Source organism: Spinacia oleracea, chromosome 2 (assembly GCF_020520425.1).
Source record: "Spinacia oleracea cultivar Varoflay chromosome 2, BTI_SOV_V1, whole genome shotgun sequence".
Classification (NCBI taxonomy): Eukaryota; Viridiplantae; Streptophyta; class Magnoliopsida; order Caryophyllales; family Amaranthaceae; genus Spinacia; species Spinacia oleracea.
Genome location: NC_079488.1, coordinates 95,591,747 through 95,608,700, shown reverse-complemented (window position 1 = coordinate 95,608,700; position 16,954 = coordinate 95,591,747). Strand labels below are relative to the sequence as shown.

Sequence of the window (16,954 nt, the reverse complement as noted above, 5' to 3'; positions counted from 1 at the left end):
GGTTACCATGAGACAAAAGATCTTCAAAATCTAGAATTTTTGTTTTTCTCCGAATTTTTTTCATTATATATATATATATATATATATATATATATATATATATAATATTTTTTCTTTAGCATTTCAAACCATAATATCCTGTAGTTTTTTATTATTCATATCAGTATCAAACATGGAAGATAAGAAGACAAAGAAAAAGTCGCTGTAGGGGCTGACTGACCTTTGAACGAAAAGAGAGTAGTTCAAATTTATTGATCGTGTTGCCTTGCAACATAAACGATCATTAACTTTTTCTTTTCCCCTTCCCTAAAATATTTATATTCATTTCTTACTCTGTTTTCATTTATTGAACTGTTTAGAATCATTTCTTTCGAAATTGTTACCATGTGCTGATTTCCATAAACTAAAATTCAGACACGAATAAATTTTTTCCATTCCCTCAAATAAAAAATCACGTGTGTAGTCCACTACTTGAGCAAAGTAGTTCTAACATTTTTTAACATGTGAATGGAAGCACTTGTCTTACAGTAGATGAGTAGAAATCTATGATTTAAGATCTTTACGTCCAAAGAGTTGAAATGGAGAATTATTTTGGCCTTTGTGAGCCTTAGGAAAAGGGGGGGTCTCGGTTTAGGCAATTTGGAGTCCAAGAACATCTCCTTAGTCTGCTGCAATTTCAAGGATGCAAAAAATGGAATATAAAGCAAGATAAAATGTCTGCTGCCTCAGCCTATAAATTTGTTTATTGATTTTAACTACAATTGGTGACTGATTGAACTTCGTGTCTATTCATTGTTGAAGTTGTATTTGTAGTAATAGTTTCGGTGGTAATTTGATCTGGGTTTGGTCACTTGATTTATATGCAGGAACTATCTTGCATCTGTGCTGATACAGGAGCTTTTCCTCACCTTAGATCACGATGATCTGTCACTGAAGGCTAAAGTAAGTTCACCTATAGTGTTCTGTTGTCGTTGCCTCTTTTCAGCTTACTTTGCGTTGAACAACTCGCTTACTCTTAACTTGTTCTGGTTAGACTGTACTTATTTCAAGTAAATCATGTTACTCATAATTTTAACTGTAGGGAGCTAGAATCTTAGTGGTTCTCATGTGCAAACATGAATTTGATTCTCGCTACCAGAAGCCCGAAGATAAACTATATATAGCACAACTCTACTTTCCGCTGATCAGCCAGGTACGCAACTTTAGTTCTTTTGAGTTTTGACACAACTCTGAGTTGCATGCACAACTGTTTAGTATTAACATTGAGGAAAAACTTCCGTTTCCTTGTCTTTTTTGTCAGCATTGACTTGGATGGTCCCTCAAGTGTGTGAAATGTCTTAATTTTCTTTATTCACCCGCAGTTAACTGCACTTAATAGCCCTGAATCTGAACTTATAGGTCTTGAACTTAACTTATGATTTATTTTTGTAGTGAACTGACCTTGGACAGTCCTTATCCCCACTAAAATTACGAAATTTATATATTTTTTCCCTGAAATAAGTGAAAATAAAAGGAGGCCAACATAGCCGTCTAGAAACATTTTGTGATAACTTGATTGGATTCCCTAAAAGCCTTGGAGCAAATTGGCGGACTCTGTTTTATTTTTGACATGAAAAATGATACATCAGTCTGTTACTCTTCTTGTAAAAAGTTATATATTTGATACACATAATTTTCTTTGTGAATTGCCTGGAATTTATACCAAAGTTTAAGATGTGTAGTGCTTGTTTTTTTTTTACTTGATATCCAGCAATGCTAATTATCAGATAATTTGTGCAGATACTTGATGAAATGCCTGTATTTTACAATCTCGGTGCTGCTGAAAAGCGTGAAATATTGATTGTTGTTTTACAAATTGTACGGAATCTGGATGATGCATCTCTGGTAAAAGCCTGGCAGCAGAGCATTGCAAGAACCAGATTATTTTTCAAAGTTATAGAGGAAAGCTTAATCCTTTTTGAGGTTTCCTTCAACTCTTTAAGACTTACATTGTCATTGTAACATCTATTGTGTGGTGTACTTTTTATATCGCTCGAAGTTGCTTTTACTTTTTATCCTCATGATTATTTTTGCAGCATAAAAAACCAGCAGATGGTATGATCATTGGAAATAGTTCTCGAAGTATCGTGGCGGATGGAACTGCGTCCCCTAAGTACTCAGACAGGCTGTCTCCAGCCATCAACAACTATCTCTCTGAGGCATCACGACAAGAGGTAAGGCTTAAAACTTTTTGAATGTTGTAAATCTGAAGATGTTAAAGCTTTTCTCTTGTTACTGTGAGGCTATTTTAAACTTGGACCCAGCAAAGACTTTTTAGTTTAATATTCTAATGTTTCTTAAACAACTTTATGATCTCTCTTTCCTTTCCTTTTTTTTTTCTCCTTTTGGGTATTGGTGAAAACACTGCAGCCTCATAGAACGCCAGAGAATTATTTGTGGCAGAGAGTAAACTCTCAATTAAGTTCTCCAAGCCAACCCTATTCCTTGAGAGAAGCTCTTGCTCAAGCACAGTCCTCCAGGATAGGAACTTCTGCCCAAGCACTGAGGGAATCATTGCATCCAATGCTGAGACAGAAGCTGGTGTGTGCTCTGACATTGATACAGTTTTTTCATGACAACATTTCATATTTGATAAAGCTTACCAAATTCAGCAATCAGATATTTACCTGGAGATCTGGCCTGCAATTTGTTCTCTCTTGTCTGGTAATGGTTTTGTATGGGTAATATTGTTGTTTCTCTTCAGGAACTTTGGGAGGAGAATTTGTGTGCTTCTGTTAGTCTTCAAGTTCTTGAAATTATTGAGAAGTTCTCTAAAACCGCTGCAGCACATGGAATTGCAACAGATTACGGGAAACTTGATTGCATCACTTCCATATTCACAAGTTTCTTCTCAAGGAATCAGCCACTTGATTTCTGGAAAGCTCTTCTGCTGGTGTTTAACAGTATATTGAGCTCCCATGGATCAACACTAATGTCACGTGAAAATGACCGTTTTCTTAAACAAATTGCATTCCATCTTCTTCGTCTTGCTGTCTATAGAAATGAAAACATCCGAAAAAGGGCAGTAGTGGGGCTTCAGATTCTCGTAAGGGTATGATTCAATCCCCATTACATATGATCCCTTGCTGCTTCTATCTCTGTTCTCTTTATACTAAAATTGTTTACTCTGCAGTAACAACTAACAAGTAATATTTTCCTTTTCGCAGAGCTCTTTCTGTCACTTCATGCAGACTACGAGGCTTAGAGTCATGTTAACCATTACATTGTCAGAGTTAATGTCGGATGTACAAACTACTCTGATGAAGCCTGATGGAAGTCTTGAAGAGAGTGGTGAAGAACAGAGACTCCGTCAATCCTTGGAGGAAATGGCAGATGAAGTGAAAAGCCCTAGTTTGCTGAGGGATTGTGGTCTTCCCGAGTCTGCATTGACAGCTATTCCAGAAAGGTCTACTGAGAACAGGTGGTCCTGGTCAGAAGTTAAACATCTCTCTGACAATCTAACTCTGGCTCTCGATGCAAGCCTGGAACACGCACTTCTGGTAAGATTTACCCTCTGTTACAGCTGCTTTTACTGAGGAAACAATTTGACACCTGAAATTGTTGTACTTTTTGCCGTTTCCTTGCCAGGGCCCTGTAATGAATATTGATAGATATGCTGCTGCAGAAAGCTTTTACAAACTTGCAGTAGCATTCGCTCCAGTTCCAGATCTTCACATAATGTGGCTACTGCATCTATGTGATGCACATCAGGAAATGCAATCCTGGGCTGAAGCAGCAGAGTGTGCAGTTGCTGTTGCAGGTGTTGTTATGCAGGTATTCATCTGAATTGATTTGAAAGCCTAATTCAAATGTATACTAAAGTGCATTCTTCATTTCTTCGTTTACGAACACGTTTGTAGTGTTAAATTGTGAACTTCCTCCTATTCATATCCTTGAATGATCTGGCAACTTGAGTGCTCTTGTATGCATATTTATCTTTTTCTACTTGTTAATGGAACCATGCTTGTTTAAGTATCTTTTATGTGCAATATGTATGATGTATCACATTTGCTTATTATTTCAAGTCCTTTATAAATCCAATCTATGCATGTTGTAGGTTGTTGCAAGTTTAATATAGGTTGCACACTACATTTATGGCCCTCCATTGGACACTATACTTTTTGCAAATGTGAAGCCTGTCAGACACTTTGATGAGTTTAGGTCCTTTATGCAACTAAGTGGCTGGGTTTTATTTGTAAAAGCAATGTGCTCCAAGAAGAAACCAAACTGTGGCCTTTTTAATGTGTTGTGAAACATTGATATGGGTTTACATTGTTTGCATAAGTGAATGACACATTTTTTGCAGGCCCTAGTTAGTAGAAATGATGGTGTATGGAGCAAAGAGCATGTTGCTGCTCTGCGTAAAATATGTCCTATGGTCAACATTGAGATCAGTTCTGAGACAGCTGCTGCTGAGGTGGAGGGATATGGTGCTTCAAAGCTTACTGTTGATTCTGCTGTGAAATACCTGCAGCTTGCAAACAAGCTGTTTTCTCAAGCAGAGCTATATCACTTCTGTGCTAGCATTCTAGAATTGGTGATTCCAGTATATAAAAGCAGAAGGGCATATGGACAGCTTGCCAAATGCCACACAATGCTGACTAGTATTTATGAATCTATCCTTGAACAAGAAGCAAGCCCAATTCCCTTTGCTGATGCTACATATTATAGGGTAGGCTTTTATGGTGAGAAATTTGGAAAGCTGGATAAAAAAGAGTATGTATATAGAGAGCCCCGTGATGTAAGGCTTGGTGACATCATGGAAAAGCTTAGCCATACATATGAAGCCAGGATGGATGGTAATCACAGGCTTCATATTATTCAAGATTCTAGACAAGTAAAGGCGGATGAATTGCAGCCCGGTGTCTGTTACTTGCAGATTACTGCTGTTGATCCTGTTATGGAAGATGAAGACCTAGGAAGTAGGAGGGAGAGGATATTCTCCCTTTCCACTGGAAGCGTGCGTGCTCGTGTTTTTGATCGGTTTTTGTTTGATACACCCTTTACTAAAAACGGGAAGACACAAGGTGGATTAGAGGACCAGTGGAAACGGCGAACTGTTCTTCAAACCGAAGGCTCATTTCCTGCTCTTGTTAACAGGCTTTTGGTTATAAAATCTGAATCTATGGAGTTCTCACCTGTCGAAAATGCGATTGGAATGATTGAAACACGGACAGCTGCACTTCGAAATGAGCTTGAAGAACCTCGAAGCTCTGAAGGGGACCAGTTGCCACGTCTACAGAGCCTACAAAGAATACTGCAAGGCAGTGTGGCCGTTCAAGTGAGTAGCATGATTTCTTTGCCCTTTTTTAAAATTCATATGATCACTTGTGTAGTTGTGTGTGATGCTTTACAATTATGCCCTTGATCTAGTTGCGACAGGTATGTGATTTAAAGTGTTTCAGTTCGTTATAATGCTTTAATGCGTCAACGAAATAAATACGCTAATTCGTAAATGTTTCATTTTCGTTCAATGACAGTATGGCAAGGTTGAATACTGGCACGTGGTTGCCTCCAACATTTGAAATGGAGTTTGTATTATTGAGATTCTTCATGCTGCATATTCGTGATTTCTCCACTTGTACAGTCTTTTATAGTCTTTGAAGACCTAACGTAGTTCTTGTTCTATGGAGGGAATAAAGGCATTAATGATATTGGATATGGATTAGAGTTCGGATTCAGGAAGAACTCTATAACTAGAAATGAGAGGGACCCAATCTAGAGTTAAATTAGATGGATAGGTGAAACTTCGAGTCTCAAATTAATGAGAACCAAAACTCAAAACTCTGAATTTACTCATGAATCGGAAACTCTAGTTGGATTTAGCACACAAGCTTAATACAGTGTTTTTTTTTATCATTCATGTCTCCCCTGTAAGTACAACCCTCAGTCTATATTCATAATCATACGTAAAGTCCCCTTGCTCCATACTGTAACTACCCTTGAGAATTAATGAATAAACTAAATCAGCCCAATAGTTAACCCCACAATTTGGAACCCATTAGGACCAACACAATTAAACTAAACAACATATGTTTAAATAAAATCATGAATATATAAAATGAATAGCATCAGAGGGAGTGTCCTGATCCGTATCAGAATGGGGGTTCTATGCCTATATATGTGGGTTCCAATTCTATACATAGAACTTGGGATGAAATGAGTGGAACCCATTAGGACCAACACAATTAAACTAAACAACATATGTTTAAATAAAATCATGAATATATAAAATGAATAGCATCAGAGGGAGTGTCCTGATCCGTATCAGAATGGGGGTTCTATGCCTATATATGTGGGTTCCAATTCTATACATAGAACTTGGGATGAAATGAGTGGAAGGTTTCACCTATTAATGATAGTTGAGGTGTTAAACCTTCCATCCACATACACTAAAGAAAAGAAGGAAATATAGAGAATGAATGTAAAACAGAAGGAAGTGAAAGAACCTAACAGCACTTTTCAGTTTTCACTGACCCAGATGTATGAATATTTGTAATGTGTATGGTACTCTGATGAATCCTAATAATGGAAATTATTTGTTGCAGGTGAACAGTGGAGTGTTGAGTGTGTGTACTGCTTTTCTCTCAGGTGAACCTGCAACTAGGCTTCGTTCACAGGAGCTACAGCAACTCATTGCCGCACTCCTTGAATTTATGGCTGTTTGTAAGAGGGCAATTAGAGTACACTTCAGGTTGATTGGAGAGGAAGACCAGGAATTCCACACACAGCTTGTAAATGGATTTCAATCTCTTACAGCTGAGTTATCTCACTACATTCCCGCCATTCTATCAGAGCTCTAACAGTCTTGTTCATCGTTTGTTGTGTTCATATATGAATATGTAATCCTCCTTTTTGTTTCTTGCCATATGTAGATGTTTTCATTTTCCAATTTGTTTAACATCATCTGTAAAATAATTCTCTCTCGATAGCACCAGTACAGTGCAATAGTTTCCCCAACACTAACGTCAATAGTCAAAAGCTTTTTCCGGTGTCATGAATCTTGTTTTCTCTACCATATTATACTTGTTTTTGATGGTATATTGAAATTTCTAGAGATTTTTCTTGTTCTAGATACGGTTTAAATGAAGTTGGATTTTAAGTATATTTCTTGTTAGTTGTTACAAGTTTGTTCTCTTGCCTCTTGGGTTGTGTTGGGCTGGCAAGCTCGCCTTAACTCAGACGTTACCCATTAGCATGATAGTGTCCGCTTTAGGGTTAGCCACCCCTAAAAGTTCTCATACTAATAGATATGGGTGGATATTTTTATTCAAGGCTTCTTCCTTTTTTTAAATAATGTGGGACTTACGTATGTGAATATGTGTTGCTTGTGGACTGAAAATGACGAAAGGTTAAAGAAGTCAAGACTTAAACGTATCTTTGATTTACCATTTTGTCAATAAGTTTCATTTAGCCCTATTAGCCAACGAAATTGCTGTGCAGTTTCGCATAAAAGATTTTCCTATTAGGCGACATATATACTTGTTGTCTACATGCTGCTACCTATAACAATCTTAACTAATTTAATTTGTTCCTCTTTGATATGTCTCTTACAGATATATAACGTTCTTAAGTTTACAGGTCGTTTTATTTACATGATTTTTACTTGGTTTATATTTATTACTCCGTAAAATTTAGGGCTCCGTTCTATTGAACTTATTTTGTCTGAACTTATATTATCTGAACTTATTTTATTTGAAAAAATTTAATTTGTGTGTGAAAGTGTCTGAATTTTTTATATTTTATTGTACTTAATTGAACTTATTTTGTCTGAAATAAGTCAAAGTAGAACGGAACAAAGCCTATACTTATCTTATCTAAAACTTATGTAGTAGTAGAACTTTTAAAATTTACTTTAGCTAAAAATAGTAGTTGGATAATTTGTATAATAATATTACTTATTTTTCTTAAACTTATCTTATCTTATCTGAACTTATCATTAAAAGAATGTAAATAAATGATGTCGATCGTAATAATCCAATGGGAAAAGTAGATGACTGAACACCTCTTGTATTTATGCGTTCACAATTTGTAGCTTAGTGCTATACCCCGGTTGTAAATGCGTGGTAACGTACTTCGTATATATCAAACGTACTCGTTACAGGATACTTTTGTATTCTTATAAGATATTCTTTCTAAACTATGGTAACGACGACAGATGTTTCTTAATTAGAAAGCATACAATGGATTATTTATAGCAGTATATGACCAGCTTGATGATACCCAATTTGGGCGTAAGTTCCGCACACATATTTTTTTTAAAGGTAAGATGAAAGACCCTATTGATCTTCACGTTCATTGGTTTTGATCCCATAACCTTAAAGTTATGATGCAAAACTTTTACCACTAGGTCAACTCTTGCTTGATAATTACGCACACAAGTACATGATGATTATAGCGCCCAAATAAAGTATACGTAAAAAAATAAAATACATGAAGAAAATATAACATAGCGGCAGACATCATGTTTTTGTTACATTATGTAGGATATTTTTTTGTTACATTACGTAGTAGCTATGTTCTTTTGTTGCACATTGAGCATGGTTTATTGTACGCATATATCAAGCTATCGTGCACATGTCTTCCAACCATTGCGATTGGAGAGGGTGATGCTGCGACGATGAGTTTCCCGAGGAAGTAATTGGAGAAATCCTCTTTCCTACTAATGATAGACCAAAGATCGACACCTTAGTATACACATAATACATTTGGACATTTTTTAGGTACAACCAGTTGTACCGTGTGTATGGTACAACTAAATATATACTTCCTCCGTTCTTTTTTAAATGACACAATTATTTAGGCACGTTTGCCAACGCACGATTTCAAATACTAATATCTTTAGTTATGGATAAAAAATTTTATAAAAATTTGATATTAAAATAATATTTATTGATACGAATCTAATAAGACCCCACAAGACTATATTTTTTCTTAAGTATAAATCACAAAATGAAGTCAAAAGAGCTTGTACAAATAGTGTTCATAATCCAATTGTGTCATTTAAATAAGAACAGAGAAAGTATGTATGTATCTATATCAGCACATCGTCAAAAAAGTAATTGATCGAGTATCCCTAGTTGTTTCTTTTGTCAATTACTTATATGTCAATTGTACAAATATAAGGAACACAACAAAAGATATTAAAAAAAGAAATCTCAAATATTGTTTTTTTCTCTCTCTATATATATATATATATATACCTAAGTACGTAGTACAATGTCTAGGCAAGTTAGTAATTAAATTTGAGCAAGTAAATTAAGTTTCGAAAAGTAGCAGAAATAAAAATGAGTGCAATAAATCTATTTATAATGGCTTCAATGCCAATAGTGAAGGTACTTTTGCTCGCTGCCACTGGTACCTTTCTTGCTTTAGACAGTGTTGATATCTTGGGTGAGAATGCTCGCCACCATTTAAACAAAGTGAGTATATATTTTTCATTAGAAAATATTCCCTCTGTCTCGAAATTATAGTCATATTTTCTAAATTGGGCGTCTTCTAATTTTAGCTATTAAGGTTCCCACTTTCTAATTTTAGCTATTAAGGTTCCCACTTTCTCATGTACTATATTAATTAAAAATGTATTGAAAACTCCACCCATGTACTATATTCCATTTTCCTATATACTATATTCTCTTTCACATGTATTTTATTTCACTTTTCCATACAACTCAATTATCATTTGTACTTTATTTCACTTTTTCATGTATTATATTCCATTTTTCTTAAAACCCGTGTTTTTTGTCTAACGGGACTATAATTATGGGACGGAGGGAGTAGCAAATAGCAATGCGCACTTTTTGTTCAAATATTTGGTCTAACGAATAAGAACACGTCATGTTGTCTTTAATTTGCATGAATTTAATTACCTATAATTGTTTTTGGTGTTTGTGTTTAGGTTGTGTTTTACGTATTCAGTCCAGCGCTTGTTGCTAGCAACTTGGCTAAGGCACTTACCTTTGAAACATTTCTTACATTGTGAGTAATTCGATCTTAATTATAATTTGTTGTACGTTGGCCTAATTCAATTGGATTGTTTAATTAGTTTGCAAAATTAACAATTTGGTCTTGGTTTTAATTTAAAGATGGTTTATGCCAATAAACATCTTCACTACGTTTCTAATTGGGTCAATACTTGGGTGGATACTTGTCAAAGTTACAAAACCTCCAAGGCATCTCAAGGGTCTTATAATAGGAGCATGTTCATCAGGTAATCTTAATTTCTCCCATTAATATATAAATTTAATTCCATTAATATATACTCCCTCCGTCTCTTTTTGTTTTTTACGTTTGGCATTTTTCACGCGTTTTAACGAATAATAAATTTGGATTGAAATCCCTCAATTTTTTTATTTAAACGAGATAAATTACGTTTATTTATAATGTTTTCACTTTCATCAAAATTCTGATATTGGGAAATGAGATAATTTTAATTTTTCCAATGGAAAAGTGTGAGAGATTAAATGACTCAATGAATTTGATTGGTTAAAATAATGGTTGGACACAAATTTTGATAGAATACTAAGTTATTTATGTGATAATATAAAAGGAAATGTAAAGAACATTTTGAAATACCAAAAAGGAAAACGTAAAAAACAAAAAGAGACGGAGGGAGTACTTGATTATTTCCCTAATTTTCAATGTTTGTTTAATATATATAGGTAACTTGGGGAAACTACCCATTATCATCGTCCCAGCAATGTGTATAGAAAAAGGCAGCCCCTTTGGAGATGTTGATACTTGCCACTCATATGCTTTGGCTTACGCTTCACTTTCCATGGCGGTAATTATTACGTACTCCCATCCTATATACTACGGAGTACATCCGTTTTTAAATTATCTTTACGCTTACTATTTAAACCCTAATCAAGAAACTTTGGTGAGCATGACATGGCCGGTGGAGGTAACAATTGTGGAGGAAATGAATGACTATTAGTTGACCAACAATATAAGTGGATGGAAAATAATACGGAGTACTTCGTAGTAAAGTATTATAAGTGAGTAACTTATGTAGGACTCTCATAATAAAATATTGCAAGTTATATGTGGTGGTGTGTCAAATGAGGGTGTAAATGTAAATTTTATATGTAAAAAATGGTATAAAGTAGAGTGTAAAGAAGTTCTGAGAATAACGGAAAGCGTAAAGAACTTTCGAAAATAACGGAAAGCGTAAAGAACTTTTAGAAACAGACGTACTCCCTCCGTCCCTTAATACTCGCACCGTTTTGACTGGACACGCTTGCCAATGCACAACTTTGACCATCAATATCTTTAACTACATATTGTAAAAATTTATAAAAATATAATACTTTGAAAATATATATTAAGATGAAGCCAACAATATATTATATACTAACATTTGTTTTCATATACTAGAAATAAAGTAGGATCAAAGTGAATTTTGTGAATAGTGCAAAAAGTCAAAATGGTGCGAGTATTAAGGGACAGAGGGAGTAATATATAAGAACGTACTTGTTCATTATTCTTAAGTTGCAAAATACTTGTTTGAAAATAAATGAGTGGTTCATAGACAATTGTACCCTAGATATGGACAAAAAGAATTCAACTTACTAAATACAGAAAATGGCCTATTAGGTAATCAAGGACACCCTTGATCGAATATAAGTACGTATGGTGTACTCGTAAGTTTTAAAATGGAGGTGGTGGGTATAAGTAGAATTGATTTAACATTCATTATATATAAAATAATGAAATTTAATTAGTTTGGAATCTCATACGAATTGAAGTAAAAAAAAAAAAAAAAAAATCGAAAACTAATTATGGCGATATTATGTGGATGTATTTCAGCTGAGTTCAATGTTTTTGTGGTCATATACTTACAACATCATCCGGATATTTTCAAAGGAGAATGTACAAGTAGAAGCCAAATGCTCTCAAGTTATTATTGATGAGACATTATTTGTGAACAATACAGAATTCCTACTTACTTCTGTTGATTATTCTCTAATGAACCCTGACAACCAGGTTATTCCTTAATCCTTATATTTTAAAGGGTTATTTTTTAATTATGCATGATATTTTCTTGTCTAATAAATGATGGATATATAATTATTGGCAGATTTCAATGTCATCAAAGTTTAAAGAATTGGTAATTACATTCTCAAAAAAGATCAACCTGAAGCCACTATTGGCACCATCAACTATTGGCGTGGTACGTTATCTCTTATTATTATTCGATCTTTATCTTTACAATAAGCACGTACTCCGTACTAAATTAGACAATATAATGCGTACGTACGTACTGATGCTCCTCTCCACGTCGTTGAAGATTCAGCTTATATGTTAGGGTATGATCAACCATCAATCCCTAGTCTTATTTTTTATGTATATATGCTCCGTACGTTTTTGCTTATTTTTAACAACGAAAATGATAAAGGCTGCATATATATGTTTGGGCTTAATACAGGGGTGCAGCCATCCCAACCATCACGTTAATACTCGGAGCTAATCTTCTTCTAGGTACGTACTTATTAAACCTAGCTAGCTCGATAAATATAAATATATATGACATATGACATATGACATATGACATGAGATCGAAACCACACAGTTTGATAAATTAAATGGGTGATGATAAAGGTCGCAAGTTGCGACAACTAAATTAATGTTGTCGCAATCTTACATGTCAGAGTTTAATTGGTACATAGAGGCGCCACGTAGGCTATATGTTATCAGAATACTTTTACTACCAATGCAATATTTTTACTATGAAAATATGTAAATAAGATAGTCGATATAAAATAAGAAACAAATTAGAATATTAAGATTTTCCTACATTTTTTTTGTAACATATATAATAGGTTATATAAATTTAATATTTTAGTTTCCAATTTAAATCATGACACATAAGCATGTCATGTCATCATTGTGACACAACTTAAATGTCGCATGTTGCGATCTTTATCATTTTCGAAATTAAATTGGATATATTTTTATTTTTTTTAATTATTTTTGCAGGTTTAAAGGGATCACAAATTCAGTTTAGAATTGTGGTTGGCATAGCAGTGATTCGTTACATGTTGCTTCCATTAGTCGGCATTGTTATAATAAAGGGAGCCATTCGTGTTGGTATTCTACAATTCAATCCCTTATTTCAATTTGTTCTACTGCTTCAATATGCAGTTCCTCCTGCAATGAACATAAGTAAGTAATTTTATTACATACTACATTCCATTCTTCTTACATTCTTTCATCTACTTTATCACCATCACCATATCATTACCTACTGTTTAATGTTAATGATGCGTCATAAGTGGGTACGACTCACGTGACTCATGCACTATGGATTAATTGTTTCAAGGTGGGTTGTGTGCATGTATGTGTACGTTAATTAGACCTGTTTTACACTTTTACTAGGTAGTGGTCTGCCAAACTTCTAAGTTAGCTTCTAAGTTTCAAAAGTAGAACTAGGCCAAACACTTTGGAGCCGGGGTTTTTGGTTAGAGGAGGTTCGAGAGAAAAAGAGTTTTTTGGAGTGAATTAGAGGTTTGACCTTTAGAAAAAACTAATTGAAAGTGTTTGGTTATGAGAGATTTGGAAGAGAGTTTTAAGGTGGAAAAACTAATTTTAAAAAGCTCAACATAGGAGCTTTTGTCATTACAAAGTTTGAGAAAATGAATGTAAAATGACTAGTTAGTCATACTATTGCCTAAACTTACAACCAGTACCAATCTTGGTACCTTATATTATTTCCCTCCTAAAAACGTTACTCAAGCTTCCTTCTTCATTTCACCCTATTTACTAGACTCTTTTGTTGTAATAAATTTTAAATTAGTACTTTAAAGCACCCGAAAGCTATTGCAATATAATTATGCTTGTAATATCTTTAGCAATATTTTGTATTTGAATAAAGAATTTATGTTATTTAAATTTTTATATTAAGAATAATTTTTTAAAATAAATATGTTTTATGTATTCAATGTTTAATTAAAAAAAATAAAGAGAAAATAATTAACGCAATATATATTAAAATATTTGTCTACTATTAATAAGAAACAAAGTAACCAATAACAAAGTATGGCAATGTCCTTAATGGTCATTTTACATATTAAATAGCTAACAACCAACAACGTAAATAATTTACCAAACATTTTTACACAAACAACTAACTCAACCAGCTAGTCAAACTATTAATATAAACAACCAACTGCTAACAGATAGTCAAGCCAGCTAAGAACTAAACGTTCTTAACCAAATATGACCTATATTTTAATAAAGTATTTCTATTTCTTGAGAAACTAAAAGCTCCAAATTGGAGAAATATCTAATATTTATGTGTTATGTCATCATATGTTTGTTAGTTTGTTACTAAACGTGAATTGTGGTGTTTGACAGGTACAATAACACAACTGTTTGGAAGTGGTCAAAGTGAATATTCGGTAATATTGTTGTGGACGTATGGTCTAGCAGCGGTTTCACTCACTCTTTGGTCCACTATCTTTTTGTGGCTCGTCTCTTCTTAATTCTTACTCTTCCTTCCTATTTTTGTGGCAGTCTCAACTTTTTTTTTTGTTTTTTTTTTTCTGGTTCTACTACGAGGAGTTCTCACCGCCTTTGGCGAGTGGACTAATCTCTCGCGGGAGTTTGTATGGGTACCTCGATGGGCAGTATCCCTCCCAGTTGAGATTTTTTCCATTCCCAAGGCTCGAATCCGAGACCTTGGTTAAGGAGCAAGAGGCCCTTAACCACTCATGCCAACCTCAATTGGTTCAACTTTATTTTTGTTCAATGCTATATATAATATATGTTCCCATCATATGTATATAGTCATATACGGAATACGGTACATGTACAACTCATATAAGTATACGCCGTTCTACGAGTATAACTTTTGTTTGACTACATAGCCATTTACAGTGTGGTCATATGATATATCCATATAAAAATTAAAACGATATTTACTATGATTATTAATCATCATGATTATTCACAACAAATCCCTATTCTTTTTTTCTTTTTTTTATTAAACACATTTATGGTGTGGTCATATGATACACTAGTCTTATATACACCCGATGCGTGCAAAAACATTAAAATTATCTTGTTACGACTAACATATTCCATCAAAAAATCCAAATCTCAGTACTATTAAACATATAAAAGAGTGGGTATCACTTTCTTCTTTTGCTTGCAATGTACTTGCTTAACCACATGCACTTGCAACACATAACCAACTGTATAAGAATGTTCGGCATTAAAATCTCCAGTTGGTGGAGGTAGCTAGTACCCATGAAAATGTTTTGTTTTCGAAGCATGAGAATACTATTTCCATGACGCGATTGCGTCCAGTAGGCTGCATGAACGTTAAAAACATATTCAGATGTAAAAACAACATGATCTAGTTAATTCAGAAGTTTATGTAATCAGAGTATTATATTGAAAGTTGTTGAATTAGTGACTTTATTTCAGTAGCTAAGCAACCTAAAAAGTATTGTGCAAGGTCATGTAAGATTGTCTCTATCAAATTACCACTTTTATCAAATATGGTAAGTCGAAGCAGTAACCTATAAAACGAAATAAAAAAGAATTAATTTAGATCTTTTCCCATATATGATGTGAGTCTAAGTATAAAATAAATAATTAGATAGTTATCTTGGAATAGTTAAAGCATTGATGAGATTGCAAGATTGACACTTTTGAAGTCATTGAAAAATGATAACCTTTTTGAGGCAATGATTGCATGCTTCATATATGACGTTATCAACATAACCAACACGACATGCATATGCAACAACTCGGCAATATTGTACCTACAAAAGAAACAAAGTTAGACAATTACTCTATCCGTATTTATTTAAGAGATACACTTGCCTTTTCCGACTGTATTTATTTAAGAGATACACTTGCCATATTTAGTAACTTATCAACCCCACCATCTAATTAAATAATACATCTAATTAAATAATACATCTAATTAAATAATACATCTAATTTACCCTATGACCCACCATCATATTAAACAAATCATTTCATAAACTCACCCCACCTCCCACCCCCCTCAAAATGACATGGTCACCACTTATTTATTAAAATATCTACACAACTTCACTTGCTTTATTATTTAATTTCATTCAATTATTCTTCTGCCACTAATGCTAGCTTGTCAACAATGACTAATGGTTATCAAACTCTTTGTATAGGATTGACTAGAATGAAAACATCTCTTGTAAATCATATTATTGCAATTATAGTTAAACGCTATGTTATGATATAAAGTTTAATTTTTTATTTTAAATAATGTATTTCAAAAAGAAAATGCGACGTTCAATAAAGTACTTATATTCTTCTATATGTTTAGCAAACATCACACGACTATATTATAGGGCCATTTAATAACACTAATACTTTACTTTCAAAATGAAACAAGAATTAAGCTTTTTATTTCGCTAATTGGATTTGCTATCTTGGGGGACAGCGCGCGGGCCAACAACTAGTTTACATAAATAATACTCATATAGTTTGCCACTAATCTTGAAAAGTGAATATTACATTTTAGTGTATAGTTTGATGCATTTTAGTACTTTGTATTTGTTCATAATCTTTAAAAGTAAATACTCCATATATTATTTGCATCTTTTACCGAATAATTATTGTGACTAAATAAGGTTGTAAATTGCCATTAAACTTCCCTAAATCTTGATATATTTTTTTGGTGTTAGCACCCGATTCACCCTTAGGGCTAATCTGGATTCGGGGCGAGTTTTGTGTGGATATGTTCCAGTCCCTTCCCAATTATTGTTGGGGGATCGAACACGAGTCATCCCTACCAAGTTCAGCCTCAATCACCACAATAAACTCAGGGGCTCTCTTAAATTTGACCTCAAAGATTTCTTTATTGAGTAAAGATTCTAATTGGTTTGGGTATCATATTTGGTCAAAGTCATATTCGTTTGAC

General features: G+C 33.8%; 2 protein-coding genes across 2 annotated transcripts in view; both read left to right on the top strand.

Annotated features, from left to right (window-relative positions):
* LOC110803825 (guanine nucleotide exchange factor SPIKE 1) overlaps positions 1 to 7,036 on the top strand; it is a 30,663-nt gene extending 23,627 nt beyond the window's left edge. The window contains exons 23-32 of the mRNA XM_022009354.2: positions 867 to 942; positions 1,082 to 1,192; positions 1,780 to 1,962; positions 2,076 to 2,213; positions 2,410 to 2,580; positions 2,744 to 3,091; positions 3,207 to 3,539; positions 3,628 to 3,813; positions 4,346 to 5,320; positions 6,588 to 7,036. Of these exons, the coding sequence (XP_021865046.1) occupies positions 867 to 942; positions 1,082 to 1,192; positions 1,780 to 1,962; positions 2,076 to 2,213; positions 2,410 to 2,580; positions 2,744 to 3,091; positions 3,207 to 3,539; positions 3,628 to 3,813; positions 4,346 to 5,320; positions 6,588 to 6,842 (2,776 nt within the window). The 3' untranslated portion in view covers positions 6,843 to 7,036. The remainder of the gene's footprint in view (positions 1 to 866; positions 943 to 1,081; positions 1,193 to 1,779; positions 1,963 to 2,075; positions 2,214 to 2,409; positions 2,581 to 2,743; positions 3,092 to 3,206; positions 3,540 to 3,627; positions 3,814 to 4,345; positions 5,321 to 6,587) is intronic.
* Positions 7,037 to 9,283: 2,247 nt separating this feature from the next.
* Positions 9,284 to 14,972, top strand: LOC110803848 (protein PIN-LIKES 1). The gene is made up of 10 exons (XM_056836224.1): positions 9,284 to 9,461; positions 9,938 to 10,017; positions 10,125 to 10,249; positions 10,701 to 10,822; positions 11,848 to 12,024; positions 12,119 to 12,211; positions 12,301 to 12,347; positions 12,467 to 12,519; positions 13,018 to 13,203; positions 14,395 to 14,972. Exons 1-10 carry the CDS (start codon positions 9,327 to 9,329, stop codon positions 14,520 to 14,522), a joined length of 1,146 nt encoding a protein of 381 aa, XP_056692202.1. The 5' UTR covers positions 9,284 to 9,326; the 3' UTR covers positions 14,523 to 14,972.
* The last annotated feature ends 1,982 nt before the right edge of the window (positions 14,973 to 16,954 follow it).

What these genes read in the sequence shown, in the direction of transcription:
- LOC110803848 (XM_056836224.1), top strand. Translation starts at nt 9,327, where the DNA reads ATGAGTGCAATAAATCTATTTATAATGGCTTCAATGCCAATAGTGAAG. An exon ending in ACGCTTCACTTTCCATGGCG is followed by an intron (nt 10,823 to 11,847) that starts GTAATTATTACG and finishes GATGTATTTCAG; the next exon opens with CTGAGTTCAATGTTTTTGTG. An exon ending in GATTCAGCTTATATGTTAGG is followed by an intron (nt 12,348 to 12,466) that starts GTATGATCAACC and finishes GGCTTAATACAG; the next exon opens with GGGTGCAGCCATCCCAACCA.